This window comes from Colius striatus, chromosome 3 (genome assembly GCF_028858725.1).
Source record: "Colius striatus isolate bColStr4 chromosome 3, bColStr4.1.hap1, whole genome shotgun sequence".
NCBI lineage: Eukaryota > Metazoa > Chordata > Aves > Coliiformes > Coliidae > Colius > Colius striatus.
The window spans coordinates 10509983-10534668 of NC_084761.1; the positions used below are offsets into that span (position 1 = coordinate 10509983).

Consider the following 24686-nt stretch of genomic DNA (forward strand, 5'->3'; position numbering starts at 1 on the left):
AATGAAACAAGAATGTCAAAGCAATGATGAGCTTGCACATCCAAATGGTGCCATGAGGATCTCTGCTCAGAAGAGGAGCCTCTAGTGTTAACTCTACCTTGTACATGCTGTAGCACTGCTGTAGGACCGAACTATAAACCTTGTCCTGCAGAAAAAGAGAGCAGGATATTAGTACATCTGTACACAGGCAGAATTTCATGTTTCATGTTTTTTTAAGAGCCAGCAAACATACAAATTAGAGAAATCAATCTCTGAAAAGTTAATCAGCATTTTCAGTCACCATCTAGAAATTCCTTTGTACTACTGTCATAAAGGGAACCCTCTTCCTCCTTACATTTATTACAAAAAATGCCTTATTAACTCATGCACAAGATACCAGTAAGATAACAAGATAACAGTGCTCTTCCCTAGGCCAGTGATCATTGAAAATGAACTTATTTCTGACTAGTTTTCATTCAGGTAAAAGGCTCAAGGAAGTGAGATGCCAAGCAGGTTTTTATGGGGCTAGGACCTTAAACCAGATGAAAGACAGACTATTTTATTGTTTGTCTGGCAAAATAGAGTGCTTATGACCTATCCTTTTGTCAGAACATGAGGAGCAGAACTGGTGCACACTGTAATGAATGGAGGCAGCACAAGCAACTAGCTTTTAAAATATTATCCCACCTGGCCAAATACCCTTCCTGTATACAATTAAACTAACGAAACTTCAGTTTGGACAGGAAATCCCAAGAGAATTATGAGCTGCTTGTTTTTCCAGATTATTAGTAAAGATTGCAAGCAGTCTTTAAAGAGCAGTAACCTGTATACTGAAACCTAATAAAACCATATAGATTTAAAATCTTCCAAGAACTTTATGACACAAATATTAAGAAATATTTGCCTATTCCAAGTGAAGAGTCTCACAGCTGTATAGAATCATAGAATGGTAGGGGTTGGAAGGGACCTTTAGAAATCATCTAGTCCAGCACTCCTGCAGAAGCAGGGTCACCTAGATCAGGTCACACAGGAGCATGTCCAGGGAGGTCTTGAAGGCCTCCAAGGAAGGAGACTCCACATCCTCCCTGGGCAGCCTGTGCCAGGGCTCCCTCACCTGAACAGTGAAATAGTTTTTTCTTATGCTTAAATGGAACTTTTTGTGTTCCAGCTTCATCCCATCACCCCTTGTTCTGTTGCTAGATACCACTGAAAAAAGTGCTGCCCCAACCTCCTGACACCCACCATTTAGATATTTGTAAATGTTAATGAGATCTTCCCTCAGTCTTCTCCAGACTAAACAGCCCCAGTTCCCACAGCCTTTCCTCACAAGGTATATTTCACTCATGTTTATTGGGTGATCTTGAACTGCTCTCTGGATCTTACTCTCTTCTTTAACTTCATTGAAAAGTACTTTGCTCTTTTTCCATTTATGGAGATATATATATATATATATATATATATAAAATCAATTTGGCAAATCAAGATATTTCTGGAGGTACTCTTAAAGTACAATATAACTCATAAAAAATAGAAGTAAAAAGTTCAGTGTTACCAGTAATTCTTCTTCCTGATACTCATAGACTGGCTTTCCATCTTTGTGTTTTTCTATTATGGGATTCCGTACAACCTAGAAAGTGGAACAGGCTGGTATTAGACAATGCAGAATGCCTTGAGAACACTGCAGGATGATGGTTTGGAAACATGCATATCACATGCATAAGTACCATGACCATCCAGAAGTTTTCCTCAGGTTCATGGAAAAACTGTCTATTCTTCTGTGTATGTAGGGATTTAGCAGGTTTTGTTGGACTAAAGGTCCTGGAAAGAAAACAGATACATAGACAGAGATATTTATACACACTCACAAAAACAAAACATATGATTGGGAAATTTAAAGTACCATGCGTGTGCTAATACCTTGTGAATTGTACTATAGCTTCACACAGTCCCACATTTCTAATTTTTTCATTCTTTTCTACTTCATTTGGATGATAGAAGAGAATTTTCTTTTCTTCCTAAAATTTGAAAAAAAGGATCAAAGCAAATGCATTTTAACATCCTGGATTGCTTGTTTAACTTTAATCCCTTCATTTCCTAGAAAGAATTTTATCTTGTACCTAAATGGGCTTCTGTAATAAGGGATAAAAAGCACATTTAAGCACACTTAAGCAGTCAGTCATCCCATGATATCTCAAAATACAGCTATTGAAATCATCAGGCCTTGTCACTTCATAGCTATTTCAAAGCAAGGCCAGCTTCAAAGCCAGATCAAAGCATTGCTAGCTTCAAAGCTAGCTCAGATTGCTCGAGGCCTTGTCCAGTCAAGTGCTGAATATCTCCAAAGATGGAGATTCCACCACCATTCTGGGCCCCAATCTGCTGTTTGACCACTTCACCGTGAAGATCTCATCAGTTTCCCTTGCTGGAACTTCTTCCATTACCTCTCATCCCTTCACTTCAAGGACCTGTCTCCATCCTCTTTAGCCACCCTTTAGGCAAGTGAAGACATCCATCAGACCCTCTTCCACATCATCTTAGGTCTACACAAATCCAGTTACTTAAGGCTCTCCTGGTACATCATGTCCTGTTGCCCCCTGACCAGCTTGGGGGTTGCTTCAGTTTGTTGGTATTTTCCCCACCCTGGGAAGTCCCAGAGGAACACAAGTGCCCACCAGTAGTCTCACAAGTGCTGACCAGAGGAGAAACATTGGCTTCATTTGGCCTGCTAATGCACGCTCAGTCCCGCAGCCCTGCACGCTGTTAGTTTCCCCCGCCACAAGGGCACATTGCTGATTCACGTACAACCTGTTGTTCACTAGGACTCCCTGGTCCTGTTTTGCAAAGTTATTCTCTAACCAGTCTGCCCCTGGCTGCCACAGTGCATGAGATTATTTCATCCCACACACAGGCCTTTTGCATTTGCCTTTGTTGAGCTCCACGAGGTTTCTGCTGGCACATATCCCCAAACCAGAGGGTCCTTCTGAATAGCAGCCCTGCCCTCTGGTCTATCAGCAGCTTCCCTTGGTTTGGAGTCATGATGGGACTTGTTGAGGGTGTACTCAGTCTCATCACCCTGGTCTCTAATAAGCACTTAAGCACACTGTTCTGTTCAAAAACTATTACAACTAAAGATCAGCACATGAACCATACAACATGCTATGTAAAACCTGATACTACAGCTTCTTAATTTACTTACTAGAGATCACAACGACTAGAAAATACTGGCAATCACTGGAATTTCATTAAGTTACACCCTAAGCTTTCTACCATGTTGTACTTACCTCAAGAAAGTTATTTTTTAAAAAAGTTACTGCATCAGTAAAACAAAGTTACTAACAGACCAGCTCCCCAGCTACAGTATTTTACGTGCTGTTTTTCACCCCCTCGGTTCCTGTTCGTTCTGGACTGAAGCAGACAGGCGTAGGTGCGAGTGGCACTCCGGCCCCGCCGCGCCCCACCCGTACCGAAGCCGCGGGTGCCGACAGCGCGGCGGGCAGGGAAGCCGCAGCCCCTCCTGTCAGCGCCGCTCCGCGCCCGCCTCTGCTCGGGGATGCTCCGCGGGAGAACGCGCTCGTCCCGCGGGCGCACGCTACGGACCAGGCCGCAGGGAGAGACGGCAAAGCCCAGGCAGCCGCCACAGGCCCTTCTGCGGCAACTGAGGCCGGGACGGAGCTGTGCCGGGAGGGCACCCTGCGCCCCCCACAGCGCCGCGACGCCCCGCGCAGGTACCTCTCCCTCCTTGGGTCCCAGCTTGGGGTTGTAGATGAAGAAACTGAGCAGGGTCGGAGCGAGCTGTTTCTCCTGGCCGGCTCCCCCCGCCGCCGCCGTCGCCATACTGAGCTTGAAGCGAGCGCGCCTGGGGCCGGCAGCCGCCACACACCATCAGGGAGCAGCCCGGGGCCCTCCGCCGGCAACGGCACCGGCTCGGCACCGCTTCCGCCTTCCCCACCCCGGAACAGCACGGCACCGGCCTGGAAGTGCTCCCGGGCCCGGCTCCGCAGCGCCCCCACCAGAGGGGAGAGGAATGGCAGGTGTGGGGCGAGAGCGCGGGGTGCTCGGGCCGGCGCGGCACTGGACAGCTCCCGGGGATCTGGGGCTCGCCGGAGGCTGCAGAGCACCGGGACGCGGTCTTTCCTCGACAAGGGGTCCTCAGTGGTCCGGGAGCGCTGCGGGAGCTCTCCAGCCGAGCCCCTCCCGGGCAGTGGCGGGTGCTGCAGTGCCAAATCACCATTTGGCCACGACATCCCTTTTCTGAAGAGCCAACATAGCGCAGTTCAGTTCCCTACTGATTTGTTCAAAGCTGCCCGGCAGCTGAAATGAGTAGAAACCCTTTCTTTTTAGAGGTAAAGTCCGAGGTTTGAAAGATGAGATCTACCAGTTTGAATATGTTGAAGGAAATGTCACCCAGCATCACTTAGTGCAGGTAATCCTTTCTCCATAAATAGATATACTTATTCCATTTATGTTTTATGGTTTTCTCTGGCACATTTAAAATAATAACATTTAGCTAATAAAATACTCAAGAAGCTCTTCTGTTACTTTTCAATTCCAATTTTAATCAAAATTCTGTGTGAATATTATAAAAACAGCTACACGGTAAGAGATGTGTCACTTTGCTTCTCTATAAAAGTAGCACATTTAGGAATCTGAATAAATTAAGTGACATAATTGCTTAAATAAACACTTAGATAAGGTATAAAAGATGAAACTGAACATCTCATTCCACCAGGTCATTTAGTAAAATGTACCGATAAGCTTTCTTAAAGTTGTGCCAGATTAATTCTGAAAGAAAACAGCATTTCTTGAGCTTTTCATTTTTCACTTTCATAAACATTTGGGTTCCTATCGTCACTCTTAGTTGATATTTACTTTCAGTACTGGTGGTGTCATTTGAAATAGTCCTTATCAAACCTCAAAGGTTGATGGCTTACCGAAGAACCCAATCCAGTGCTGCAGGAGCACTGCGTGGAATAAAGATTCTGTAAGACTGCAGTAATTTAATATTTAATGGCTGTACTCAAAAAGGAGTGGTGTACACAAGAGAGAGATGATCGCTGTTTCCCTCTGGCCTGGTATAGTTGGTGTGCAGCTCTGTCTCACGTCCCTACTGCCATGCCATGGCTGCAAACCCTCCCAGGATGCGGCCTGAGGGAGCTGGCTGCCCCTGAGAGGACACAAAATTAAGTGGTCTGCTTTTTGTGAGGTATAAAATGGAGGTTTCTTGTGAGGTAGAGGAGGCACAAAATAACTGAGCTGCTTCTTGTGAGAAAGGGCAGAAATAGAGGGGGCTGTTTCTCGTGAGCCACAAAATGGAGGGGGCTGCATTTTATGAGAAGGCACAAAATAACCAGGCTGCTTCTTGTTAGGGAGGGAAAGCACAAAATGGCGGAGGCGTGAGGCGCGAAATGGAAGAGACTGCTTCTTGCAAAGGAAGGGAGCCACAAAATGCAGGAGTCTGCCTCCTGTGAGGCACAAAATGGAAGTGCCGGCTGGCTGTGAAGTCTCATGAACTGCTGGGCAGCCTTACTCAGGTCCTCGCAGGCTGGTTTGGTGTGGAGTTTGAATATGTGAATTCATGTGAATGCAGTATGTGTGCAGACTCCCTTTCCATGGATGCAGTCTTCATCACCACCATGGGTATCATCTTTCCTACCTACATCTATAGCATTTAACCCAAACCTCTCAAGAGCCGAGCAGCTCCTCATGTCCTATGGGGTGGACAGGTAGGAGCAGCAATACAGGCTGAGCCATAGCAGCAGACAGAGCATTTCCAGTCAGTGCCAGACAGGCCTCAAACAGGGGGAGGAAACGTTTCCAAAGCTGCAGAGAGAACCTGATTTCTAATTTAATGCAAGTTTTCAGAAAGGCCACAGTGGAGGGTGACTCCTGCCTCTTGCCAGTGTAAGAAAGCAGGATGGGGGAAGGTCCTGCCATGCTGAGCTGCTCAGGGTTTCCTTGAGTAGAGGCTGAGTAAGGATCAGACCAAATGTGTAAGGATGACGCATTCAAATACAGTAATTCTTACTTCCTACCCTATGTCTGTGAGTAAAAATCTATCAGTGTGTGCAGATCAGCCCTTTAGAGTTATGATATGTCCATTTGAACACAGGTGAGACAATTTCTTGGAACATCTAGTAAGGAATGTACAGGAAGGTCTCCCTGTACTCTGCACTGGTGAGGCCACACCTGGAATACTGTGTTTGGTTTTGAGCCCCTCACTACAAGAAGGACATTAAGGTTCTGGAGCATGTCCAGAGATTGGAATGGAGCTGGTGAAGGGTCTAGAAAAAAAGTCTGATGAGGAGCAGCTGAGGAAGCTGGGGGTGTTTAGCCTGGAGGAGAAGATGTGAGAGGAGATATGATCATTTTCTACAACTTCCTGAAAGGGAGTTGGTGTGAGGTGAGAGTCTCTTCTCCAGTGATGAATGGACAAAAGGAAATGGGTTCAGGTTGTGCCAGGGGAGGTTTAGATTGGACATTAGGAAGAACTTTTTTACTGAGAGAGTTGTTAAACTCTGACACAGGCTGCCCTGGGAGGTGGTGGAGTCCCCATTCCTAGAGATATTAAAAAAACCACATAACAGAGGTGCTTAGAGACATGGTTTAGTTTAATGATGGACTTGGCATTGTGAGGTGAGTGGTTGGACTCGATGATCTTAAAGGTCTTTTCCAACTATAATGATTCTATGAATGAATATATCGAACGAAAAAAGCAAGCTCCTCTCCATCTCTCCTAACTTGTGCTATGCTGTGGGGGAGTGGGAGGATGGTGGTCAGGACTAGAGGCCAAAAGGAAAGTGAATTTCTTTATACTCCTTGCTTTATGTATAACGTGAAAATTCTTGAAGTTGCTGGTATTAATAGTAATTTCTCACCAATGACATTATAAAACTGCAGTGACTGGATTTTATGCTTGTATTGGGTTAAGCTGACACAATGGAGATCCTGGTCTATGACTAGGGTGCCTGTTTACTGCTGTAATACTAAGACTGTCGCAAGGAATATATTGTGGAGGTGTATATGGTTGGACAGTGGATACTTGCTGTAATTGGTAATTCGTAAGGAAGGTGCCTCCATGCTAAACGTTCCCTAAGAAGAGAGTTAATGTGTGTGTAGTGATTGCTAAAATATAATTCTGCTTAGTGCAACCTCATCTGTAACTTGACATTGCTTTTGGTATTTATGAGAATTTTTGTATTTATGAGAATGGTATTTTTGTATTTATGACAATCTACAGAGGTTAAGTGGTAAAAGATTCAATTAAATTATTACATTTCCAATGTACAAATTAACAGGGCAGGAAGAAACTTCAATTGTGGTTCCAGTTTCATCCCATCTTCTTAATTGTATGTGCAGTAACACCACACCTTGACATTTGCAAAGTGGCATCAGATCACCCCGAGTTTGAAACGTGATTCCTGGCCCATGATTATGTAAAACTAAACTGCTGCATAAGTACATTAGGCATTTGACAGGACAACTCCTGCATCAAGAGACAAATAATTACTAACTTCATGAGTGATTTCCAGTTTCTTGAAAAAAATATGTAGGAGTAAGAAGCAGTATCTTCAGCAGTGGGTAGACACACTTTTTGGTTTGTTGAGTGTACTTCTAGGTACTATTTTGAGCATTTCCATCAGCTGCATAGTAGCAGGCTTCACAAAAAGGTATACTATAAATCACTCTGGGTGTTAGAGCTGACAGCTGTAAATAAATACAGCTGACAGCTCAAATAGCTGTTCCATTGACAGTATGTGGTCTAAATGTGTTAACAAATGTGTGGACTCAGCAGTTTGGGATTAGTTTAGCAAATAAATGACAAAATAGCGCTGTGATCCAGCAAAAAGCACAATGCCTGTGTATCTCTCTGCCGCCTTTGTTAATGCTGTAACAGGCCTTTGTAGCTCTGTGTGAAAATACAACAGTGCAGCTAGATGCAGGGGTCTTGCTAAGAGTGTCATTCATCTCACCCAGATTTCTTCTTAGTGTGATGTCAAGGAATGTGAGCAACTGAGTGTCATGGTAAGTAAAGAAAGTTTAATAATGGATGTGTTTCCTTTGAAGGATCAGAGATTTCATAAAGGAAGGTAGTAACTTTATACTAGCTTTGGTTATGATTAAGGATATAAAGTCACTGAATAACAGTAAAAAGTTACTTTTGTGCAAGACTTGAGATATTCAGATGTTTTCATTTGTTTCACGTCTTTAGCAGGAATGCCTGTGTGTTGTTACTAGCCTGGACATGTGACAGAGAAAGCTGGGAAGAGAGGATGAGGAAGGGGCTAGAAAGTTAAAAGGATTTCAGCTCTGAAGATGAATTATAGTAATATGTTAGTAATGTGTTAATTATTTCCCTAGTGATCGAGATTTAAACCAAGAATTATATCATAGTTTGACATAATTAGGCATGGTGGGTTTTATGCTTAAAAGTTGAGTAAAGCCACTCTTTATTCTCGTCTATTTTAATTGTAACTATTCATAGACAGGGTAACACAGCACAAGGTATTATGTGGTAAATAAAGTGACCATGAAATGGGACTCTAGAGACTTGTATTTGAATGGAATCACAAGTATTCTGCTATTTTCTAAAAGATTCCTTTCATGGTCATTGTGTCTAGTGAATAATTTCAGTATGCAATGTACAAGTGATAATTCCAGTAACTAGTTGCAGCTTTTGTTGGGATCTGTAAGCACGATTGTCAGTAGTAGCTAATTTCTGCACGTTGCATCTCATTTCATTGAGTCCAACCACTAACCTCATACTGCCAAGTCCACCACTAATCCATGTCCCTTGGCACCTCAGCTACACGGCTGTTCAGTATTTCCAGGGATGGTGACTCAACCACTTCCCTGGGCAGCCTGTGCCAGTGTTTAACAACGCTCTCAGTCGAAGAAGTTCATCTCCAATCTAAACCTCAGGCACAACTTGAGCCCATTTTCTCTTGTCTTATCACTCATTACTTGGGAGCAGAGACTGACCCCCACCTTGCAACAACCTCTTTTCAGGTAGTTGTTGAGAGTGATCATGTCTTCTCTCAGCCTCCTCTTTTCCAGACTAAACATCTCCACTTCCCTCAGCTGCTCCTCATCAGACTTGTTTTCTAGACCCTTCACCAGATTCATTGCCCATCTCTGGACACATTCCAGCACCTCAATGTCCCTTCTGTAGTGAGAGGCCCAAAATTGAACACAGCACTCAAGGTGCAGCCTTACCAGTGCCAAGTACAGGGAAACAATCACTTCTCTAGTCTTGCTGGCCACACTATTCCTGATAAGGGCCAGGGTGTCATTGGCTGTCTTGGCCACCTGGGCACACTGCTGGCTCATGTTCAGCTGCTGTTGATCAACTCCTCCAGCTCCCTTTCCACCAGGCAGTTTTTCAGCCACAGATTCTCAGGCCTGTAGCATTGCATGGGTTGTTGTGGCCCAAGTGTAGGACCCAGCACTTGGCCTTGTTGAACCTCATGCAATTGGCCTCGGCCCATCAATCCAGCCTGTCCAGGTCCCTCTGAAGAGCCTTCCTGCCTGCAAGTAGGTCTGTGCATCTGCCCAGCTTGGTGTCATCTGCGAATTTACTGAGGATGCACTCAATCCCCTCATCCAGGTCAGTGATAAAGGTGTTAATCAGAACAGGCCCCAATACTGAGCCCTGAGGAACATCACTAGTGACTGGCTGCCAACTGGATTTAACTCCATTCACCAAATAATTTAGCATTTCAAGGATTCTAGGGAAGGGATAAGTTTTTTTACCTTTAAAAGTTTCTTCCACATCAGAAATCCTACATACATATCAACAAGTTTTCCTTTACTTAAAATATTGTCCCATAGAAGACAGTGATCTACTGGAGTAGCTGCTGCACTGTTAGGATTTGTTAAGGTATTTTTTCCTGATGGAAATGAATGGAAAAATTCCTTCAACTGCAGTACTTTGGATACTAGAAAAACCTCAAAGTATCTCAAGTAGAGTAAGTGGATTGTATTTTTTCAGTTTAGTGCTGTAGTGCACTTGTATAAAATAATAAGCCATAAACAAACAACTGAGATCTATTTTGAACTAGTAATGACGAATAAGATTTTTCTAGAGCCTTTGCATACACATTGGTTAAAAGGATACATGTCAGTCCAAGAAGTGCTTCCCTAGTCTTTTTGTTCCTTGGCTCTTGATTGGGCCTAAGTACATTTTGTAGTTCCAGCGTTTGACAGGAACTTCAGAAGCAGAACTATCAGCTGTGAGATATTCTTCTTTCTGGGAAATGAAATTATAATTTCACTCTCAGATTTGTTGTGGGCCAGGGCAGTCCAGTGACCTGCCCCATCTTAGTGGAAAGTAACAGGATTTGTACTTTGTCTCTGGGTTTCTTGTCTGCATCAGTGATACAAAGGATGAGACATTGAGAGGAGTTCAGAGTGCAACAGCAACTGGAAAATTCTTTGTTTTACATGCATTTGCTTGCCTGGGTAATATGATTAGTCAAGGTCAGGACACTTATTTGTCAGTGAAATGGAGAATGATTTGTTTGTTACTTAGATGTGAACTAATCCAAGACCTTTCTGTCATCAGACTAGTTTCACTGCCAAGAACACACTTTATTGCTTGCGAATATCCTGTGACATCCATCTTCTGCTAGGAGAATCTCCATGGGTCAGATCCTCAGCTTGGGCAAATCCGAGTAGCTCTGTTTAAGTCATTGATACTCTAGTGATTTATGTAATGTAAGCATATTTCATCATGTTAAGGAATATTAAAATTAAATGTTTTTTTAAAATTACTTTGTGGGTTTTTTTACTCCATAAAAGCAAAAAATGTGATGACTATATTCAATTCTGTCATATACTAAGCATACCAGCTTACAAACAGCTTGCATACCAAATTAAGCTGCTTGAAAACATTTTGAAATGGGACAAAAAATGTGTTTTCAATGATCAGCTGTTAAGAATGGTGGATTAATATAGACATTTTAAAAAAAAATGTAGTTCATGTTTCTTAGCTGGCTTCAAAAGAGTGATGGCTGCAGGGAACACAGAGAAGTGAATGCTCACGGATGAATCATTGCAGAATTTCTATTGGTGCAGCTATCTAGAGTGTCTTGGAGGATGGCACTCCATGAACTTTTTTTCCCCACACTGAATACAGGAGAAATTTCATTTCTTTAACTGCTTTTAGTTCAATGATGAATGTGTTTGAAGCCAACAGGAATTTTCCAATTTCTGTTTTGTTAGCCTTGCAAAGTACAGATGGAGAGAGAGGAAAGACCCTGGTATATCAAAACATTAGCCACATGAACTCTGTGCTTTGTTCTGAAAGGAATATAGCCTGTCTCACAAGTGCATTCCAATTCTTCAGTCTCTTCCCCAGCAATAGCTGGTTATTAATAAACAATTCAGCTCTGCTTTTGATGTCTTTTTCTGCACAATTGCCAGCATTTATAGAGACTTTTGAAAAGGAAAAAAAAAAGCAGTTAACTTTAAATGTAACCATTTGTAACAAAAGAAGAAATGCCGTGAAACTGCAGTGATTCCAAACCATTCACTTTGCTGAAAAGGCTTCTGCTGTGTTCTAGTTACTCCTGCAAGCTCTGTGTATGTGAACTGCAGTGCATAGCACTCATTAATGTTGAGAAAACAAGTGAATTTGTAAATACTCCTCCAGAGCATCTGAACATTTCTCTTTTCTATTGACTGGTTTGTTCATAAAAAGATACTTCTTCAGCATCTCCAGAGGTGGAGGGTTTTGTAAAGAACATTCTTAATATGGCAGACATAGCCTAGAAATACCAGGTAGGGTACATTGGAGCTTTCTCACCATGCATTTCAACAAATTCTTTCTCTACACTTTTAGTCCTTCCTGTTCAGAAAGCTAGAAAATACCACCAGGAAGATACCTTTTGCTTCCCCCATGCTTTTTAAAGCCTCACAGTTACCTGTAACCTCATGTCCACATAGGCTTTCCATTTCATTCTCTCTTCAGGGAAGAATGTGGTTTTTGCTTTGTTGTTCTCTTAATTGGCTAATGTAAAAAGAATGGTTTGAAACTGCAACATTCTCACGAAGAAATAACTTCTTAAGTAAAAATACATGACTGATTTTCTCTTGGAAGTCAGGGAGGGACTTTATCCTCACCTACCTCACAGCTGTATCTGAGCTCCTAGCCTTTGATGAAGACCTGCTTTTAGAATTTTAAGCTTAATCCAGAAAGGCTATTCTAAACAGAACTCCCACTGAGTTCGAAAGATGTTCCATATATGTTCTAATAACATCATGATCTTGGAAGGATTAACACTTTTGGTTGAAGAATTCACACATTTCAGTTTAGCAGTCAGAAAAACAGTCACAAGCTACTGTATATGATGAATTTTATTGGATGTTTTTAAGGGAAGTATCTGCTAAAGTAGAGTTTAGAACATGATAAATGGTCCACACAATGAAAAAAAAAATCATCAATTAGTGTTTCATTACATTGCTAAGGCAATGAACAAGTAACAGACACTGTCAAGATAAATAAGGGACTTGGGATTTGCAAGGTTTCGGAGTGTCTCGTGCAGATTCATTCCAATTCTATCCTGCTTAGTCCTTTTGAACCTCTAAGCCTGCACCATTTCCTGGAATTCTGTGAAAGAGAAGATAATTTTTACAGTGTAAATATAAAAACAAAAGGATTAGGTGTAAAAGATTGATGACTTATCAAGAGATTTAGAATAGGAATGAACAGAAAACAATTATGTGATAGATGACCAGAGAAGAAGAAAGATGTATGGAAGAGAGATATTGCCTAAACTTCCACATCCAAACAACAGATGGAAAGACAGTGTTTTGCTGACATTTATAAGGAATAATAAAATGGTCAAGGTATTTTTAGTTCTGCCTGCATAATAGGGATCTTAGGAAAAAAATAATGGAATGGCTAATAGGGAATTTGAGTAAGAGAAGTTAAGAAGTAAAAGAATGAAAAGCAAGTCCTCGTGTCTTCTTAGCTGTTTGTAATGCTTCAGCAGTTGAGAAGTGTTGATTTAAGATATCATCTAAAGCCAAAAACATTGTGCAGTTCCATGTGGTGTGATACCAAAGTATGATGTTGTACAATAAGATATTATTTGGAAGATCTTTTAAATATTTGGCTTCTGTTTGTATCTGATCAGTCCTGTCCTTGAACAAATATATTAGTACACAGACTGCTTCATAAATCATGTCTGTTTATTCTGGCACATTTCCTAAGGAAATGGATTTAATTCCTTCCAAAGTAACAGAAGAGTTCTGTCCTCCTGGTGCAGGGAGCTGGGGAACCTGCATGCCAGCACATTCCTTGCATGCTATCCCCTAAGCCTCTTTCATGCTTGTCTAGGCAGCTTGCTTCTCTGGTGGAGTGAGTTGCCGTTGGCTGCAAGCCTTTTGTGTGAGTGTGTGCCTCCTGCTCAAAGTGGGACACAGAAATACTGAATTATGAGATCAGGAGGTCTCTGCACTGAGCAGCCAGTAAGTCACACCGGCATTTCCACGGGGTGAGTGCAATATGCTGCTTCCTAAAACAGCTGCTCCTTCCTGTCTGGTCCTTAACCTGCCACTGAAGATAAATAGCATCCATCCCCATGCACAGAGCCTGTTGTGGGATGTTATAGCGGGGTACTGACACTTGGTCATACTATTCTCCTTATTATGCAAAACAAATGTTGAGCTACACGCTGCTAGCTCCTGCATATTGTGAATTATTTCCCTGACTAGTGGAGTTTCTGTTGGGAGAGAACTGCTGTAAATGAGCCAATGCCTGTGGTGTTGATTCTTCTGTGTAGAGCTGGTTCTTTTATCCTTGATTTTACATTTGTGCATTAGAAGTGATGATCAGTTCCTTTCAAAACAACTAGAAATTTGTGGGTGAGTGGCAATGAGAAAGTTCCTTAGGGCAGTGTAGGCGGGGGTTTTTAATTTGCTTTGCAAAAGGATTTGCAGAGATGAACCTGTAAGATCAGGGACTGTTTCTGCCCTTGAACAGGTTGCTACTGCAAGGGTTGCAGTAAAATCACAAGAGTTACATTAATGTACCAAAAGCATCAAAGAGAATCCCGCGTTAGAATAAATCCTGAGGAGCCTTATTCTGTATATAAATAAGTTAATACCTTCAGCCCCAATTTTACCGTCCCCATCATGATCTGCAGCTGCCAAGAAGGTCTTGGTTTCTGAGGAAGTTAACACTCTGGCTCCACACTCAAACCTCTGAAGGAAATACCTAGGAAGACAACAATCTTGATTATGATTTTCACAGAATGTTATTATTTCATGCTGACTTTATAATAAAACTAGTAGCTAGCTATGTTATTTACCACGATAGCCAACTCCTCCAAACACTTTGTCTGACAAACTAAATCTTAATCATATACATTTCTTTGTAAGTCCTACCCTGATACTATTCATTCTGCCCACTACCAAAACCCCAGGGAGATACTTTTTCTATTGAAGTCAGATATTTACTCATTTATTTTCCTCTGGAGTGATTATCTACTAAAATATACCTTCCACAATCTGCTGAAGGTTTTATCAAAGTTTGGTATAACTTCTGCTTACATTTATGGAAAGAAAAAAGTGATGATTTTTTGATAGCCTCTAAATAGTGAAACAAAATCCTTACTTGAGCTCATCTTCCTCAATAAAGCCACTTTGGTCATTGTCGAGAATCCGGAAGATCTCCTTGAGCTGGCTGCTACTTTTTTTAGACATCCCACTGATCTGAAAGAATTTTTTGGGACTAAAGGAATCTGGAGCTGAAAATAAATTAATAAAGAAATTAACCCCAGACCACTGTGTTCAATGGTCCTAAATGGTCTGAGGATGCTGCTTTGTTATGTTTGAATTGTTCTAAACATTTATAACAGATAAAGCCTGTCAAAAAGTGAATGTTGCCATACTGCACCACGCTCTCCTAAACATCAAAAAAGCCACATGGGGCTAAGTTACAAACTGACAATGTAAAGCAGTCATGAACAAATATATGGTGACAGATAAGTAAAGAGATTACAGAAATCTGTTTACACTGTGCACTTGTTCAGTATTCCTTTGGAACTGAATTAAACTTGACATGTGTTACACAAAAAAAGAGATTTTTAGAATTGTAGCTGTTTTCTCACCTTGGCAGTCCCGCAGAGCAGCAGCAATATCAGAAGGGCTTAGAATGTCTGTAAGGCTCATTTTAAACCTGTGCAAAATAGCATATTGCAAACAGATTTGTGAAGTGCATCTCACAGCAAATTTCTGTGTTTCAAAGAATACTATATGGCTAACAACTTTTAAGGGTAGATAAATCTAATTGATCAAACCAATGCCACTCCTATTCCTAAACAAATTAGATTTAGTACATTACATCCTTAAAAATAGCAGTGCTGAAGTAATATTTTTCAATGAGATGGATCACATCAATGATGTTGTGAGTTGATGATCAATTTTTTATCATTTACCTGCATCCTCTTTGACTACAGCACATCTTTAAACTCTATGTAACTGTTAATCTAATAATAAATCTTACTGGAATGCATGGCCTCTGACAACACAAATAACAGTATATGCAGTGGAAAAAAGAAAGTCAAGAAGGTTTGCTTCCATTTTCTCCCCCAACAGCTCTGAAGAATGAAAAGAAAACTTATACTTATCTATATGAGGTCCATCCGTACGTAACTCCAGCAGTTAAAGTAATAATCTTAGAACAATGGTTATTGTACTTACTACTTGTGCAGCTCAGCACAGTAATGTCATTTAATTAATCTCAAGTCAGCTGCTCACCTTTATAGTTTTCTTAGCTAGGTAAAGGAAAAATAGCTGAGGAGATAGTCAGGCAAAATAGTAATGTTGGCTCTAGCTTGCCACTCTGGCTTATAAAGGATTCAAAAGGTGACAATAACCACTACTTAGGTTACTGTTTCATGGATCAAATGTTTGATTTGAGACCCGGCTCAAATTTCTTCCTTAACTAATTAAACTTTTCTTTCTATTTATATCCTTAGATAATACGGTCAAGCAGAACAGGTTTTTTTTAATAAATCCATTTGTGCTTAATTAAATGCAACTCTGCCATCAAAACATAGCCTTTCAATCTCCAAGAGTGGTAAAGACTTTTGGTTAACCACAGCACCTTGAAGTCTCTCGTCAGAAGATGATTCCAGCAGTTAAATCTTTTTGAAAAGAAGCTAGTTGGGTTTCCCTAAGTCTGTTGATCCTTTGGAATGTGTAAAGGAAGTTTGAGATAAAAGATGAGAGGTGACAATGTGTCATTCTGACAAAGATGACTTGTGACTAGGGTAAAGCAAGTTATAATTCGAGGTGATCTTTTTACAGTAAGCCTCATTTCCCATTTCCTGACCATTTTCTAAATTACAGTGCTATCCCTAATCAGGAGTAGAACAGAAACCAACACCTTCAGTGATGGCAAAACTCTGAAACTAGGTAAAGCTGAACAAGCTAATCTTCTTGTCTGTGTTCCTTGGAAGGTTATATATAAACAGATGGACTACTGAATAATCTATTTTGCATATTTTAAATTACATTAAATCAATAATAGACTTAGTTGAAGTGGTAGGAACCAGACTTTGCTAATGCAGAGATAGATTTACATGCATTTCACAACACACAGTTTCACAATCTGTTTCCTTAATATGAAATTAAAGTTATAGGTGTACATGAGTGGGAGTTTATACTTCAAGAGCATTAATTTTGAAAAAAACCACAAACCAACTTTAAGAGGATTAGGAACAGCAAATATGAGATTTTCCTACTCAGACAAAAATCTGTTTCCATCTTTAAGGAGGCTTATGTGGACAAAATTCCAGAATGAAGACCAATAAACCCCCATGTATTTAGAGTTTATCATATAGCAGTCTCTGGTGGTATCAGAAATAATACATGGATCCTAATACATGGAAATCAGCATGGTATGCTGAACAAGTAGTATTTTTTGTAGTAAAGTTACAAATGATGCTGTGGAGTAGAACAGTAATGTTTCTAAGCCTTGGTGTAAGTTAATGGGCTACAGTGGGTTTACTGCTGGTTGGTTTAATGACAGCAAGAAGAATATCAGGCATAGCAATTGTTCCATAGCTCCTGTATGCCTGAATTTGGATAGAGAAATACAAGATATAATTCACAGGAAAAAACAGACATCATGTAATGTTATTTTTACCTTTTTTTTTTTCTGTAGCTTTTATACACAAAGGAAGGTGGTAAATCACAAATAATACCTTTAATCCAATTATCAATGGTCTAGTAATGAAAGAATGCTCTCTTCTATCTCTTTCAGCAGGAAAATTATTTACTGTAATCTGGAAGAACACTGCTATTAAACCTTTGAACTGTGGGCTCTTGGAAATTAGTATTATCTGATTTAAACAAATTGAACTATGCTGATTTGTACAAGTTGAAGATATGATCTTGGGTCTTTTGATGTTCTTTCCATTTGCCTTCTTCATTCAGTACTATATATTCATTTTGCTTTCTGTCTGAAATTTGCATATTATGATCTCTCAGTGTCAATGGGAATGAAGCACATACTGTGCTTTCTATCAAATCATCCCGAAATAGCTTTCATCCTTGTAGGTACCTTTCTGCATTCTGTTGTGGATTGTCTCCTTTATGGTTATCTCAAGTTGATAGGAATTTTAACAGGAGATTTTTTTTTACTGATTCCTCATGACATTTTTACTGCAAAAATGTTTCTAGAGAGAAGGTGGGTTTTTTTAGACCTCTATGATAGTGTCATAGGTATTACTTTACAGTAAGCTTCCTTTATTTCTGCTTGCTCCTACACACTACTCATTGAACTACTTGCTTGCCATACAACACTAATTATTAAAAGCTAATGAGAATGAGGAAGTTGAAATGAAATAGAAGAAAGTGACAAGATCAAGGCAAGCCCACAATACTGAAGCTTAAAATATATCTGCAACTAATTCAGGCATTGTATTAAAATATAAGCACCAAATGTTCAAAGAATGGTATCTGGTTACTTCATACACTCAGCTCTGCCATGAAGGGGGCTGTTTCTATATGTATTCAACAGCAGTAAACTAGCCAGAATTAGTATTGCATTAAAATGTGATCTCAAATAAAAGTGAGCTAATTGCTACAATAAGTTCACTATTATTGCTGAAGAAGGGATCTTTTAATGTTAGAAATTCGACACTGACAGCCAAAGTGATGCTAATCCTAGCTGAAAGATGGTTTACAAAAGCCTAAAAGAGCTAAATTTCAGAATGAAGTTGATGTCACTGTATATTGATACAGGTGGGAATCTAGAGTTACTGTGTTTTATTTATTTATTAATGACACTTCATCTGAACTACAGGTTTCCCTCCACTACAATTAGAATGAAATAATCAGGGATGAGTATATTACATAAAGAGACCTTTTAATCAGATAATCTATGTTACAGCTAAATTATCTGCCTATTTTCCTTATTTCTGAGGTATGTTTTGGCTTAGGTGATTGCAGTCACCTTAGGAGTTCAAACACTGAGACCAAAGAATTTTCTAAAAGATTTTATGCAAGCAATGCAATGCAGCAAAGAAAATACCAAATAAATCCTCCAGAGCAACACTGGCCAGGTAATGGGCAATTAACAGCAGTTCAAAATCTAGTATAGAATCTGAGTATTGCACAGTTTCCAGGAATGTTTAGCAGTTGTTCCTATGAAATGAAAGAAAAACTATTACATTTTGTTTGTTTGTTTAGGTGGGAGGTTTTTTTGGTGTTTTGCTCTGCTAGAGACAACTGAAAGTCCTATTGAGTTGTTCATCTGAAGATTTATGTACTTTAATTTTGCTTCTTTTGGTTTCCCCTGTGATGTCTTTGTGCACAGTATATACAGGGATACCAAAGCCACTTTTTTTATTAGTTTCAGACTTCCAGAAATAAACTTGAAGGTATAGCTCAGAGAAATACAGAATTTCTTGATAAGTTCTTGTGAGAGATCTAAACATTTAAAATAACTGTTTTCAAATCAATTACTGTTCACTTCTCTAATAAGCAGAGTTGTGATGTTCTAAGTCATTGATGGGTTGTGGACTAGTTTTGTACTCTTTGTGATCTGTTTAGTATGAAGTACAGAGTTAATTAGCAGTGGCAGTCAACCAAAGACATGACTTCAAGCAGATACGAAATGTACATCAGCAGTTGTCTCAGGTGAGATCAGAGGAGAGGTGTTAACCTGAGACCAACTACAGTAGTGTAAAGAGATGCTGTAGCAGCTGTTCTAAAACCCCCACAACTCCATCTTTCAGCCCTGGTTATGTTAGGGCCAGAACAATTGTGTCATGATCCCGAATAACAAATTCTGCCTTTGTCATGTGTTTGGAAGTAACTAAAATACTCAGTAGCCTGTGAGCTTGTTGATCATTAGTATTGATGTCTCAATGGTGGTGGCAGAGAATCTTAGTGTGAATATAACTATAATCATTGAAAAGGACCTTTACAACAAAATGAGTTATAGCCTGTCACTTGAAGTTGTGTCTTAAGGCACATGCTTCAATCATATAGAAGTAATTACAGAATGGTACTTGACCGGTTGCTTGGGCCATAGTTTTTTATCATATTTAGAGAGAAGTTTAAGAATGTGATTTAATATATGAATTTTTGGTATTGTGAATTATTACAATGAAGGATGAAATCCAGGCCTTGGAAGCCTCAGTGACAAAGCTAGCTTTCCCTAGAAAGTAGAGGATATTACCTGGAGCACTGAGCAGAGATCTGGACTACAGAATCCAAGGTACAAGATACATCCTGCAGCCCAGTGTGTCTGGAGCTAAACGAAGACAGGTACCTCTCACATTAGGAGAAATCTCTTGTGTACTTTCCCCACTTTAAATTATGTTCTTATCATTCTATATAAATGAAATAGATTTTTGTTTGAAAATGATGGCAGAATAGACTAACATAACTGACTGATAGCGTAACTAATTCATAGAGATTGGTCTGATCAGGATATTTTTCATGTAAAAGCTGTCCTGGAAGATCTCTGCCAGCATTTGATAAGCCATATGTTTGTTTTCAGGTGCACTTGCAAGTACTCCTGTGGCTCAGTAACACGATTTTCTGTCTCTGACCCTAAATGTAATTGTGTAAGATGTTTCTGTCTGCAGTCAGTATTCCAGACAGTGTCAGATGGAGTGATCTTCTAAACTGTAAATTGTTCAGCTTTTCTGTGTGTTTTAAGAATAACTGTGTACTAAGGTTGGAGGCTGTGAAATAATCTGAATGTTGGCTTTTGTGACATATCAAAGATATATACAGTGGTACTATACTGTTCCCAAAGGCTTTTTGCACACGGCTCTATTTCACTATGACCCACAGTGTAAGAAGCAACAGTAAAATAAAGCAAATAACACTGGAATGGTACAACTATTTCTATATTCACTGCCTGTCCTCACTGATGTCAGTTGGATTTCTGCCATTAACTTTGGCAGTAGGAGGATGTATAACCCTTAGTGAAGTAAAAAATACCCTATAATTAGAATTAACTGTATCATAAGTAATCATCCAAGTTTCTTGTTTAACAGAAATGGCCTTCCAAATAAAGGAGAAGCAGGTATCTAGATTCAGACAAGGCTTAAAACATATACATAAAGTATGTGACAAGATCCTGGTGACAAAAGGCAACTACATTTTTAAGAGTCTCTGGTGAAAAGGGTTGGATAGAAATATTTGCAGAATACAGACCATGATCTCAGACATACAAATATATGATTCCAGAAGAGTATTCTTCCCTTTAAGGGAGTTGTGTGAGAGTGTATGTTCACGATCATGCAGCTGTCTTTCCAGCTGTGGCCTTACAGGCACAATTTGAAGAGCTTTCTTAAAACACATGATAAGCAGTTGCAGAACTTTCACAGTACCTGGTAGCCTGTGTGGGTGAGAGACAAAAAGCTGAAAGAAAGAAAGAGTACTCATGTAGACAGAAACCAACATTTTCCCCATCAATCTCCTTAGTGGTAATACTGAAAGAAGAGAAGGTCTCAAAACGTCTCTAGTCCCAAGCTCTTAGCTTTCTGAAGTGATCATTGAAGCTGATATCAGACTTCTCTTGTCATTAATTTTTCACTCTTCTTAATGGAATGGTAAGTGGTGAAATTGTCTTAGGTTTGTAGACCTAGCAGGCTAATCGGTGTGGAAGTAAGTGTGGTTAAATAAAGGAGCTGTCTGCTAACTCAAAAGTTAGCTGAGCTGTCTGTGCCTTTCTCTCTCATTTAAGCCATTAATATTGGTACTATACTTGAAGGTCTTCAAGTCACCCATATTACAGGGTGAAAATTCCTCTGAATTTCCTTTGTTTATTGCTCTCCCTGCTAGGGAAAATTCTGCAAGATTAGGGCCTGGTTAATTCATTAGAGTGAATGGAATAATATTTTTCACTAACATGTGAAGCATGAACACATTATTGAGCATTCATTACAATCCTGTAGGTTGCCTTACTTTTGTGTAATATGATGATTTACCCAACATTATATTGATGTTTCCTTCTTTCTCAATAATATCATAAACATGTTATGCATCAGAACCACTATAACATTAGCAGATAATTTTGAAATGAAGGTTTTTAGTCTGCAAACATTGAAACATCTTCTTGACTTGCTCCAACAAATACAGTTGTCCTACAGATTTTTGTGAGATAAATTCCCAAGAACACACTTTAGACTTCCCAATTTTCAAAAAGAGTACACAGGAGTAACTCTGATGTTGGAGGTATAATGTTCTGGACAGTTGAAGCCATCTATGTTTTTTAAAAGGCCATTTCGATATCTGTTTATCACATCTATAGCCTAAAAAAACCTCATACACCATAGTGTCATTAGGTACTGTAGTTAACTTTTGTAACCTGCTTTGATTGCTGTATGTGTTCATATTATGATAAAATCATGATAACATCATTACATTCTTACTTTTCAGCTAGAATCCTAACTTAGTGCACAAGCTGGATGAACGTTGGTTAATGAGCAACTGTTCAGAATTTCCATTCCCCTCATTGTTTATTTCTAGTTTACTACTTCAATCTGTAAAGAAAAGAAAAAAGATTTCATTTCCAAGTATTTTTTATGGTGCCTTTTGTTTTATTATATTCCCCTCACAAACATTTATGCATTTATTTTTACAGCCCTGTGAGTTGTGGGCATGTTATCCTCAGCGAGATGGGGAAAAGCAGCAGAACATGGATTATTGAAGCAACATGCTCCAGTTTGCAATTATGAGCACGAGGCACTTGATTTTTCAAAGTGCTTTTCACCTAATTGTATTCAGAACACCACTGCCTTTGCCTTCTGTTGCATTTGTGAGGGTTATAAAAGCATAGCTTCTCTAATGAGACTTCCATGCAAAAGGAGTAACTCACAATTGTGGTAACATATAATACAATGATCTTGCAAGAACTCATTTTACCAAAAAGCATGTTCTTCCTTGGAGGTCTTCAAGACCTGCCTGGACATGTTCCTATGCAACCTGATCTAGGTGACCCTGCTTTGGCAGGGGATTTGGACTAGATGATCTCTAAAGGTCCCTTCCAACCCCTACCATTCCATGATTCTATGATTCAATGTTGATACAATTAAAGGGTACTGAATCTCTCTTCTGGCTCTCTCTGGGCTCCTGACCCCTATCCCTTTGCAGGTAGACCAGTGTCTTGCTCCTTTATATCTCTGTGCTGTGGTGTGCAGCTTGACAGGTACAGCTGGAATGCTAAATATTTAGTGGCATATGGATGTCACTAAAGGGCATTCAGTGTGCAAAGTGGAGCCAGCAAAAGGTATTTATTCCCCAAATGCAAGGTAGTGTTAAAGACCTGTCCTGAGACCTCCATCCTGTTCCCAAGGCCTGAAGCACAGGGTCCCCTCCTTTGGAAAACAAAATGTTAGCATTCTGTGTTCAGAGATGATTTAATCTATCAAAACTGAGTCATCAACAGAAGTGGGGACACCAGAAATGTTCTGACTCTCATTAATTCCAGCAGGTAGAATGCTGTTTGAACTTCCTCTAAGTGGAACAATAGTGCCATCAGGTGGGCAGGATGGGCAGTGATTCCTTGGAGAATTCTGAACGTGTTATTATTTCAGTAATCTAAATTCATGTTTTATCTAAATAGTCTAACATTAAAATTGACAGCTCAGTTAGTGTTAGGTCCTGCCATTGAATTAGTCTATGAAATGTAAGTAATTGCATACAGAACGACATGAAAACCTGTGGAGCATTGTTGTGCTTTAACCCCAGACAGCAAGTAAGCACTGTGTAGCTGCTCACTCACACCTGGTGGGATGGGGAGGAAAATCAAGAAAAAAACACGTTGTGATTTGAGATTAGAGCAGTTTACTAACTAAAATGAAATAATGATAATAATATCTGCCCCCCCCCCCCCCCAACTTTTTTGCACCCCCAGCCAACTCGCTGGCAGGGCAGGGTGATAAACAGAAAAGACTGGCTGAAACCAGGAAAAGCATTAAATACACCTCTTGGTTAAATACACTGTTACCAGTTACTATAGCCAGGTTTTACACCTGGATGTTTTATTAATTCTAGCATTTTTTTCAGCAGGTGTTGGTTAGTTATGCTAATACTGAAAATTAAATGTCCCACAGAGATGCTTTTAATTGCTTCTGCTCTTAATATTTTTAATGATTTCTTTCATTCCCAAAATTCAAATGAGCAGTGTAGATTCCAGTTCAGTCTCCTAGTGGTATAAATACCTTCTGCTTAAAACATTGGGGATCACATTTAAGCACTGATTACGCTACTTTAGATGTTTTCCAGTGATATGAAATCACTTGCCAGCAATTGTTCATGACCTAGCAGGGTACAAAATATGCAAATAGGCTTGCAATAGGAAAGATCTGTTTATGGTACTGATGTCTTGGTCTTTATTTTGACTGCTTGTTAAGAATTGCCTAGACCTTGAAACTCTGAAAAAGAAATAAAATACAAAGAAAATTTTGTAATCACACAGTCAAAAAAGTACTTTCTTAAAATTTAGAGTTTAAAATGTGAAACTAATGATACTTCCTCTGACAATCATTACTTAACAATAGCACATTGTGCACTCCTAATAATGATACTTAATGATAGTGTCACATTGTGCTATAGTTCAATAGTAAAAAACAGAGAAATTATGTTCTGAAGCTTTATATCAGTTTTGGTTTCAGTCCTGAAAAAAAATCTCTGTAGATGAAAAAAGGGACTGACAACCTGTAGCCGAGGGCCAAACGTAGACTGGCTCCTATATTAGATCCTCTCTACAATACAGAGCAGATCTGATCACCTTAGAATCAGACCCATAACATCCATTGTATGGAACAGGACAGCTGCCTAGAGCTAGCCATTAGGAAATCTCAAAGGCGGGAAATACTCTATTTCATAAAGGCAGTCTTACTATCCACTCCAATTTTACCATGTCCATCACTATCACCTGCTGCCAGGGATGCCTTGATCTCAACATCAGTTAAAGCTCTGGCTCTGGCTGAGAAATTCTGCAGGAAAAGCCTGTTAAAGGACAAATGAGTGAGACATACTCAGTACCAAAACCATTTAGAGTTTGGTATTAATCGCTGTAAAATTCCAAGGCTGATTCAATTCTTGCAACTATTTTAAATGCTCTTTGTAAATGGTTTTTACTTTCTCCAACTTCAGTGAGAGTAAGGGTAAGAAAATAAGAAGATATTGCATCAAAACAAGTAAAAATCCTTGATGACATTTTTGTTTCA

General features: G+C 39.8%; 2 protein-coding genes across 2 annotated transcripts in view; both read right to left on the minus strand.

The window, feature by feature from the left end:
• The window catches only part of CCZ1 (CCZ1 homolog, vacuolar protein trafficking and biogenesis associated), a 14996-nt gene extending 11071 nt beyond the window's left edge, over nt 1–3925 (minus strand). Inside the window, exons 1-5 of the mRNA XM_061992738.1 lie at nt 3709–3925; nt 1897–1994; nt 1704–1797; nt 1532–1606; nt 98–145 (exon numbers count right to left, since the gene is read on the minus strand). Of these exons, the coding sequence (XP_061848722.1) occupies nt 98–145; nt 1532–1606; nt 1704–1797; nt 1897–1994; nt 3709–3813 (420 nt within the window). The 5' untranslated portion in view covers nt 3814–3925. The remainder of the gene's footprint in view (nt 1–97; nt 146–1531; nt 1607–1703; nt 1798–1896; nt 1995–3708) is intronic.
• An 8635-nt stretch (nt 3926–12560) lies between these two features.
• Nucleotides 12561–15153, minus strand: LOC104560940 (parvalbumin, thymic CPV3). Its single transcript, XM_010206455.2, has 4 exons — nt 15093–15153; nt 14597–14729; nt 14088–14197; nt 12561–12586 (listed from the first exon to the last, which is right to left on the minus strand). The coding sequence occupies exons 1-4, from the start codon at nt 15151–15153 to the stop codon at nt 12561–12563; spliced, it is 330 nt and encodes a 109-aa protein (XP_010204757.1).
• Nucleotides 15154–24686: the final 9533 nt, after the last annotated feature.

Excerpts from the sequence above, each read along its gene's own strand:
- LOC104560940 (XM_010206455.2), bottom strand. The coding sequence starts at position 15,153 with ATGAGCCTTACAGACATTCTAAGCCCTTCTGATATTGCTGCTGCTCTG. Across the intron at positions 14,730-15,092 it reads TGCTCTGCGGGACTGCCAAG|CTCCAGATTCCTTTAGTCCC; the intron begins GTGAGAAAACAG and ends ATTTATTTTCAG. Across the intron at positions 12,587-14,087 it reads CGGTAAAATTGGGGCTGAAG|AATTCCAGGAAATGGTGCAG; the intron begins GTATTAACTTAT and ends TCTCTTTCACAG.